The sequence below is a fragment of the Sinocyclocheilus rhinocerous genome, unplaced genomic scaffold, assembly GCF_001515625.1.
Source record: "Sinocyclocheilus rhinocerous isolate Xijiao unplaced genomic scaffold, SAMN03320098_v1.1 scaffold88, whole genome shotgun sequence".
NCBI lineage: Eukaryota > Metazoa > Chordata > Actinopteri > Cypriniformes > Cyprinidae > Sinocyclocheilus > Sinocyclocheilus rhinocerous.
In genome coordinates this window covers 21,376-31,047 of record NW_015652292.1, presented here as the reverse complement: position 1 = coordinate 31,047, position 9,672 = coordinate 21,376, and the positions used below count along the sequence as shown (strand labels likewise).

The 9,672-nt window shown below is 40.7% G+C and overlaps 1 protein-coding gene across 1 annotated transcript in view; it reads left to right on the top strand.

Moving 5' to 3' along the window:
* The window catches only part of LOC107714438 (tyrosine-protein kinase BAZ1B-like), a 23,709-nt gene that overhangs the window by 9,038 nt on the left and 4,999 nt on the right, over nt 1–9,672 (top strand). The window contains exons 7-16 of the mRNA XM_016520271.1: nt 863–2,387; nt 3,331–3,609; nt 3,931–4,051; nt 4,305–4,403; nt 4,517–4,694; nt 4,840–5,025; nt 5,981–6,128; nt 7,133–7,280; nt 7,462–7,568; nt 7,785–8,155. Of these exons, the coding sequence (XP_016375757.1) occupies nt 863–2,387; nt 3,331–3,609; nt 3,931–4,051; nt 4,305–4,403; nt 4,517–4,694; nt 4,840–5,025; nt 5,981–6,128; nt 7,133–7,280; nt 7,462–7,568; nt 7,785–8,155 (3,162 nt within the window). The remainder of the gene's footprint in view (nt 1–862; nt 2,388–3,330; nt 3,610–3,930; nt 4,052–4,304; nt 4,404–4,516; nt 4,695–4,839; nt 5,026–5,980; nt 6,129–7,132; nt 7,281–7,461; nt 7,569–7,784; nt 8,156–9,672) is intronic.

The following is a 9,672-nucleotide window of genomic DNA, read 5'->3' as shown; positions in this document are numbered from 1 at the left end:
AGAGACACGCAGAACATGCAGGATTCATATTTAAATCGACTTTAGCGGCTTAATATTTACAAATACTAGTCCATATCGTGATTTGATTTAAGTGTAATGACCTACTTTTGATTAATTCATTAAAAATTTGACAAATTCCGTGACATTCCGCGTTAAACTCTGAATTCCGTTTTTATGACTGGATTCCGCGATTCTGTCCGCGTTTTCCGCATCGCAGAAATCATAGGGCCCTACATAAATCACTAGATTCTATTAGTCTACAAAAAAAATAATAATAAGAAATGGATTCTAATACATGAATCACTCTAGATTCTATTAGTCTACCAAAAAAACTAAACAGGGATACTAATCGAGTTCATGGATTGCTAAGATACCAATGGCATACTCTTATAATATGTGTCAAAATACATGGCACACAATTATACTGAAAAATAATTAAATAATATTAACCTAAACATGGTTGGTTTTGCTGTTGCATATCATAATGTTGCTGTTTACTGTTTGGAACAGAATTTATGACAAGTACAAGACTATGATGTCTTAAAATGCTGTCTAGGTAGTAGGGGTGTTAATTAATGATCAATCAATTGGTGCTAATAATTAAATTCACTTTAGTATGGATACAATTTGACCTGTTGACCTGCTCTCTTGATTGCTCGAGACAATAAAGGATAAACTAAACTAATAAACTAACCTTTGCAGTATAAATATTATTTGGAAATTTAAATTTTTTTTGTCATATGGTTGTCTGGGAGGTGACTTGTAATTGTATAAAATGAATGTTCTTCAACTGATTTTTATATAACATATAAATGTTTTATTCCTTTAAATATTTGTTGGATTTATTTATTTTTTTGTTCAGGTGAAGAAAGTTAATGGATCTCCCTTAAAAATGAAAAACTCCAGTACATCTAAGAAATGTGATGGGGAAAACATCCTCAGCCCCCCAAAATTAAATAAAAAGCGGGGAGACAAAAAATCCACTGACCCCAAAAAGAGCCGCAAGAGTGGGGTCACCAAAACTCCCAATGGCCAGAAGCTCTCCAAAAAGGAAGACAAAAGCGCTGGAAGCACCAAGAAACCCAAAATGAAGCAGATGACCCTTTTGGATCTTGCCAAAAGCCCACCTGCTGCAGCTAGCCCCAAAAAGCGAGGCAGAAGTCCAAGTACTGGCTCTGCTAAGCTGGGCAAACCTTTGGCGCCCATGGCCTTACATCTCCTTCGGTTTTACAAGGAGAATAAAGGCAAAGAAGACAAAAAGACAACTCTGTCCTCACTGGTGTCTAAGGCGGCAAAAACGCTGTCCACAGAGGATCGTGGCCGGCTTCCTGAGGAGCTGAAAGAGCTGGTGCAAAAACGCTGGGAACTGCTTGAGCAGAAACGCCGATGGGCCCTTATGACCGAGGAGGAGAAACAGGACGTTCTGCGGCAGAAGCGCCAGGAAATCAAGCAGAAGCTGCGTGAGAAAGCCAAAGAGCGGAGAGAGAAAGAAATGCAGATGAGACGGGAGATGTCACGCCGTTACGAAGACCAGGAGCTCGAAGGCAAGAGCTTGCCAACGTTCCGTTTGTTCGACATGCCCGAGGGGCTTCCCAACACCCTCTTTGGTGACATAGCCATGGTAGTTGAGTTCCTTCACTGCTACTCTGGCCTCCTGATGCCTGATGACCAGTATCCTATCACCTCTATCGCTCTGATGGAGGCTTTAGCTGGAGAGAAGGCAGGTTTCCTTTACTTGAACCGTGTGCTGGTGGTGCTGCTGCAAACACTTCTGCAAGATGAGCTGGCGGAAGGTTACAGTGAACTGGACATGCCGTTATCTGAGATTCCTCTGACCATGCACTCCGTATCCGAGCTGGTGCGCTTGTGTTTACGGCCAACGGATGCCCATGAGGAAGAGAGCGCCCGCGGCTCGGATGACTGGCAGCCTGGTGTGGGCTACGATGACGTGGTGAGCAGTGAGTTCTTGGAAAAGCTGGAGACGTCGGAGGTGTTTGAACTGAACTCTCAGGAGAAGGTCAGCCTGCTGGTGGCGCTGTGTCATCGTATCCTCATGACCTATTCAGTGGAAGATCACGTGGAGGCCACTCAGCAGCGATCGGCCGAGCTGTGGAGGGAGCGGCTTGCCACGCTTAAAGAAGTCAATGAACGTAAAAAGGCAGAGAAGCAGAAACGCAAAGAGCAGATGGAGGCAAACACCGATCCTAGCGGAGAGGTACTAATGAGGGCAGATGGGAGGAAAGATTCAAATGTGATAAAAGAGACACCTAAGGTCCCCGCCAAAGTGGAACCAGAGCCGGAGGACATGATCAGCACAGTGAAAAGCAGACGTCTGATGTCCATTCAGGCCAAGAAAGAAAAGGAAGAGCAGGAACGGCAAAACAAAGGTGAGAGACGTGTAAAAGAAAAATCAGAATGCTAGAAACTAGGTTAAAAAAAACTGGTTGAAAGTGAGAATGAAGTGGTATTCCAGAAACCTGCAAAGAGTAAAGGAGAAAAATTATAACTTTAAGAGGTGTCAGAAATGTTTTTTTTCCCCCCTTCTTAGAAAATAACCTGACTGTTTCCTCATTTTGGAGTAAAATGGGTTGTGAAAGCAGTTTCATGCTGCGCTTTAACATTTACACTACTAAAATCCAAGTACATTTGTTCAGGAAAGGCACTTTAAATTCATTAAAGTTGATTAAACTGAGCAAATGGATTGAACTTTCTACCCATCAAAGAATCCTGAAAAAGTGCATCATGTTTCCTGAAAAATATTTAACAGCACAACTGATAATGATAAGATAATAAGAAACATTTTTTGAGCATCAAATCAGAATATTAGAAAGATTCATGATCATGTGACACTGAAGACTGGAATAATAGCTGCTGAAAATGTAGGTTTGCCATTACAGGAATAAATAAGTTATTTTAAAATATAATAAGAAAAAAAATATTTTTAAATTATTTGATTTCACAGTACTACAGTTTTTATTGGGTTGTTTCTAATATTCAAATAAATGTAGCCTTGGAGAGCATAAAGGACTTTCAAAAACATAAAAAATCTTATCAACATCAAATGTTTGAATGGTAGCGTTTGTAACTTTTGCTTTAGTGAATACTTTATTCCATAAGGTAAGGAAATTCACTTTACAATTAATATGAAGTAACTTTGACCTTGTCTACACTGGACAAGTGTGTGCCGAGTAGTTTCAAAATATTTAAAATGCACCAAGTAAAAAACCTTAGAGCTGCATAATGGAACTGCAGGAGTTGCATATCATGATGGAAAACATGAAATAAGATTACAAATTTTATTTTAAACTGTTATATATGCATCTGCTGCAGAGCGTATGGAGAAGGAAGTGGAGGAGGAGCGAATCAGGAAGCAGAAAGCCGCAGCAGAGAAAGCCTTGCAGGATGCCGTCACTAAAGCAAAGCTGGTGCTGAGGAGAACACCACTGGGTACCGACCGCAATCACAACCGGTACTGGCTGTTCTCTGATGTGGTTCCTGGCCTGTGTATTGAAAAGGGATGGGTTCATGAGAGTATAGACTACACATTCACTCTTCCTCCTGAAGAGGAGCCGGTGTCGACAGAGGAAGACAAAGAGGAGGAGACGGAAGGTTAGTCTACCTACACATTTTCTAAAATACTGAATTTTTGTATTTTGTTTTGTAATAGTAGGGCCAAATTAACATGTACAAGATATTAACAATACTTCTTGGAAGAGTTTAAACATTGGCCACGTAAAATTGTTAATTTGCTATGCTGACTTTTCTGTTAAAGTACTAAATCTGTTGTTCACAGAAGCAACTCTTTTTGTTGGTACAAACAGTTCTTTGGTTCTTGGTACAAGCTTTAATTTAACCAGTGGAATATATAATTTATAGATAAAATGCTGTTATTTACAGAAAAAAAAAAAAAATGTTTAAATGTGTGTTCAGATGGAGAGAAAGAGGATGAAGGCAGCATAGTCAGCGCTTCTAATGAAAATGGTCAACAGGGGGCACCAGTGCTTGAGTCCTGTATTGAGACCACTGTGCCCAAACAAGGCCAAAACCTCTGGTAAGTGTTCTTGCAAATTCCCAGTTGTATCGTTGGCATCTGGGAAATCAGCCTTTAAGTAATTTGTGGCTCCGAGCTCTTTTTGTATGAGACTATGCATTGTTTTGTAGCAAAGAATTCCAAAAAGAAAAATGGGCTAAAATGAGTTGTAATGAAGATTTACAGTCCCATGGATCAGGACATGGCATGACATCTGTCTGGACATCAGTATTGGGCAGCAACACAAATGCTTGTTCTTAAATTGTTTTCCCAGGTTTGTGTGCGATTCGCAAAAAGACCTCGATGAACTAATAGAAAGTCTTCACCCTCAGGGAGTAAGAGAGAGTGAACTCAAACTCAGGCTCCAGGTTAAGTGAGTATACACGCACTCTTCTCCTCCTTTCCTGAAAATTGATATTTTCACACCTTACTTGCTTTCAATCCCAGGAAAATGGATTAATAATGAAGATGTTGTCTTTATTTTAGTTACCAGGAAATCTTGCATTCCATCCATCTGACGAAAAAAGGTAACCCAGGCCTGAAGACCTGTGACGGATACCAGGAGCTGCTTAAATTCTTGCGCAGTGACATTATCGAGGTAGCATCTCGTCTGCAGAAAGGAGGCCTTGGATACATGGAGGACACATCTGAATTTGAAGAAAGGGTGAGAGACATTAAGACTACATGGTGTGGGCACTATAACCAATATCTTTTTTCACGGTATGGTAATGGTGCACGTTACTCGGCAGCCAGCTACATGGATATCTCCACCACTTTAAACCTACCTGACCTCTCACTTGTGCTTTCAGGTGCGTGACTTGGAGAAGTTGCAGGACTTTGGGGAGTGTGTGATCACACTGCAAGAGAGCGTGATCAAGAAGTTTCTGCAGGGCTTCATGGCACCCAAACAGAAGAAGAAAAAGAAGACCGGTGGAGAGGAGAGCACGACGGTGGAGGAAGTGGATGATCAGAAGAGACTGGCTGAAGAGGCCAGGGTGAGTGTGTTATGAATAGGGTTATTAACATTGCAGTAGCTTATTTCATGATTCTCAATACCATAGCCAAAAATATATAATATTAGTTTTATTTAAAAATTAAATGACTAAATAATAACAAATTAAAACAATGGCATGTATTCTTCATGACCTAGTGAAGTGAACATTGTAGCATTGTAGGCACTGAATGAACAAGCAGAAATAAAGGGAAAAGAAACAAATTTGTCTTCATTAGTACTTGGCAAAAACATGAGAAGATGAAACAAGATGAGAAAACGGACATTGAGGCTGCATTTAATTTATTAGAAAAGTCATTGTTTTTGTGGAAACTGATTATATATATTTTCAGGATTCTTTGAAATAGAAAATTCAAAACAACAGCATTTATTTAAATAGATTTTTTGTAAAAGTCTTTACTCCTACTGATCAGTTTAATGCATCCTTGCCAGAGAAAGTGAGTGGAGTGGATCGGCAACAATTTCCTTTCTGCGCTCCAAGCATTCAATAATCACTCCTCTCCACTGACCATTTCCCGCTCACTTCTCGCTTGTTAACAGAAATGCTGCTTCGCCTTCACTGCATAACGAAATCTGCGCTAATAGCTGCTTCACTCTAAAATGATGTCAGTATCTTTGAAATATCACAAGTTCTAACAAGAACATACACTTACAAGACAAATAAATACACAATTCTAGAAGAAAAGCTTCAACGTGGTTTATTAGAATGCTTACACTAAGCAAAAATCTATAGGGCTATTAACTGATTGTTTAGCTCACTTTTGAAAGGAAAAAGAATCTAGTGTTAAGCTATATTATTGAGAAATGAGTAGGCCTATGCTCACATACTTGCTGAATAAAAGTAATAATTCCTTTCTGAGCCCAGACTTTTGAAGGGTAGTGTATGTGTGTATTCACATTCTCACACAAGACTAAACTTCTGCATATTGAATTTCTAGGTAGCAACCGCGGTGGAGAAGTGGAAAACTGCAGTCCGTGAAGCTCAGACTTGCTCTCGTATGCACGTTCTGCTCGGCATGCTGGATGCCTGCATCAAGTGGGATATGTCTGCAGAGAACGCTCGCTGTAAAGTGTGCCGCCGGAAAGGTGAGATACCTGAAGATCAACCTCAAAAGCATTATTTGATGTGTGCATTTTAGAGGCTTTAGAGTGTGTTTTATACAGTGGCAAAAGTCTGGACATGATAGTCTGCAACACTATGAAATGACACATTGCAACTTTGTATTATGTAGTGACCAAAAAATTTATTTTAAGTTGTTGCCACCCTTTGTCTAGATTCCAACTCTGCACACTCTGGACATTCATTCAACACACTTTTTGGGCTGCATCCTGGGATGCTTTTTATACCACATTGAGCAAGTTCACATGTGTGCTGAACACTTGATGACTGCTTCTCTATCCAGTTCAATTAATCAAGCATTTCTTTTTATTCATTATAATGTTGGCAGTTTATATTGGTCTATAAAACATTTCAAGTGTGTTCTAACTACCGAATGGTCATGGTCAGGTCATGTTTCACATTAATTGCCTAGACCAGGGGTGCCGAAACTCGGTCCTGGAGGGCCGGTGTCCTGCAGAGTTTAGCTCCAACCCCAATTAAACACACCTGAACCAGCTAATCAAGCTCTTATAGGCATACTAGAAACTTACCAGCAGGTGTGTTGAGGCAAGTTGGAGCTAAACTCTGCAGGACACCGGCCCTCCAGGACCGAGTTTGGGCACCCCTGACCTAGACTGTAGCGGCCTTCCACAGTTTTGTAATTGAAAATATACATTTCTCAGTCTCTCAGATTGATGCATTAAACTTCAAAATGTATTCCAAGGTCCACCTACCATAGTCTCTTAAAAACATGGGAAACACTACTGCATGTGAAACACATGACCTTCAGACTCCGAGAGTAGTTACACCTTTAGAGAATGAAATATAGAGTGAAACACACAAGGGACTGAATGACCATCAAAGAGAGAATGTCTGAGATTTAAACTGCACCTGTTGCTGTAATGTGAGCAGCACACAAAAGGAAGTACTGCGTGGTAACAGGAAGATTTAACATGTAATTGATCTGGTTTATGATTGTCTTTCTCTGTAGGAGAGGATGATAAGTTGATTCTCTGTGATGAGTGTAATAAAGCCTTCCATCTGTTCTGTCTGCGGCCGGCACTGTACCGTATACCGGCGGGTGAGTGGCTCTGCCCAGCCTGTCAGCCAACTACCGCCCGACGCAGCTCCAGGGGCAGGTAAGAACATGCACACGTTGGGCCTACTTCTTTAAACGTTTGTAAATTTGAGTAAATTGAGGTTTATATATATATATATATTTATTTATTTATTTATTTTATTTATTTATTATTATTTTATATATATATATATAATATGCTCAAAGTTCCTCATAATTCATTTACACATTTCTGATTGCAGAAACTATAATGAGGACACAGAGGAAGAGGAGGACTCGGAGGAGGAAGATGAAGAAGACTCTGAAGAGGAAGATTCAGAAGAAGAATACAGGGACACGGGCCACAGCTGTGAGTGCCACTCTGAGAGCTTTGAAATCTGAACGACTTTTTCATCAGGGGGTGGGGGAATTTTTTTTTTCTTCAAGAATATTTTAAGAGAAAAAAAGGTCAGCTACCTTGTTTGTCAAATGTATTGTAGAATCATGATATGCTTAAGGGTTTGAAACTTTGTCTTAAAAGTTTCTGCACAAACTCTAGTTTTGACTGTTGGTTTGGATGTCACAGTGAGACCTAGGAAGAAGGTGAAGTCATCTTTGAAGCCCAAAGTGCAGAGTAAACCGCCACAGAAGAAGCATTCCTCTCCTAGTGCCAAACCAGCTCTCAGACCTGCTTCCAAGCCTGATCCAAAACCTGAACTCAGATCTGCTTCCAGACCAGATCCAAAGCCTGCTCTCAGATCTGCTTCCAGACCAGATCTTAGACCTGCTCCCAGACCTGTTTCCAACCCAGATCCTAAACCAGAACCTAAACCTTCTCCCAAACCTGCTTCTAAACCAGATCTCAAACCTGCTTCCAAACCGGATCTTAAACCTACTCCCAAACAATTGCCTAAATCACGACCTGCACCAAGCAACCCTGCAGACATCGATGAGCTGGTGAGTAAAACAAGATATGTGGAAGTACTGTTCTCATGCACAACATTGTACTGTTTGCAGTAAATTAGCTTGTTTAATTATTTAACCATATTGTTTAGGTTTTGATGAATGTTGGGTTAAAGGGTCATGAATCCCCAGACTACTTTTTCAGAGATTTTAGCAGAGGTGTTTGTGTTGCACATCATAGAACACCATGTTAACATCTGTTAATTTTAATTGTTGGAGAAAACTGGTTAATTTTGAGCTTTTTTGCGCTATTCTCATCTTCTGGGTTTAAAATCTACATTGTGTTGACATCACAATTTGTGACGTGGCAAAGGACGATAGTACATCGATGACGCGTCGGTGTCTATTAAATTATTCATGAGACTGCGTGTTCTTATCCTATGAGAAGACGCTTCGCTTAATCATTCACAATAGCATGTGTTGATTTGCTATGACAGACGCTTCAGACTGAGACCGTGCACATTAACTGAGAGAAACGTTCATGGATCGAAGGAGAGCGTTTGTTTTTGTAATAAGAGTTCGGAACAAACGCGATTCATTCTCTTAGCGAGTATAATTGTTTTTACAGCTCCATGACACAACCCGTCAAAAGACTTATATAAACGCCACAGAATAAGCCTTAAAAGTTCTCAGAGGTGCAACAGCGTGTTCATATACATGTTTTCGATGCAGAGTGCAAATGGCTGTGCATTTATTTGTGTTTTTAACTCGATGCGAGTAAAATGAAACCGTCTGAACCCGAAGCTGTGTTGTGTCTCACCTCTTCCCCCTCTGCTCCGCAGCGCATCACGCCCACTTTTTTTAGCGTTTTTTAAAACTGTGCTGAGTAGAGCCTGACCGATATATCGTTTAGCCGATATTATCGGCCGATATGAGCCTGTCGCCGATATATCGGTATCGGCGAATATGAAAATATATTTTTTTTTACAGAACATATAACGCAGATTAAATGCTTCTGAATGGTGTAATTACTTCGTTTGTCCAGCAGAGCACGCTCCATTGTTTGCTACTGGTGACCCAGGTCAGTGTAGTGTAGAGATGCGCGGATGAGCTCAAACTTCACCCGAGTCCGCTGCTTCAAATTATCTGCCCGCCACCCACCCGCACCTATGTTTGATCGTCACATTACAATGATTCTAATTCTTAGTTTTGCATGATGATATGATGAATGGATGGCTCATTTTTAACAGCAGATTCAGTGACGTTAGAGACTAGAGCTGATCTGCGCATCACGGCACGCGTCTGCAGCGCATTAAACCCTCTGTTACAGCCACCGGAGCTGATCGCGGCTGGACTGGTGATTATACTTTATACTTAAACTCATGCTTATCACATCACATCGCGCGACGCGAGTCCGGTGTATGTTGTCTACTCTGGATGCAGTAAACTGATGCCTCGTTCTATTTATGACGTGCTGACGCAAAGTTCAAATGATTTTCAACGGTCGCTTTGTCGCGTCCTGTTGCAGCGCAGACACGGTGTCAGCATAGTTTGTCAGTACAGTCAGTAAC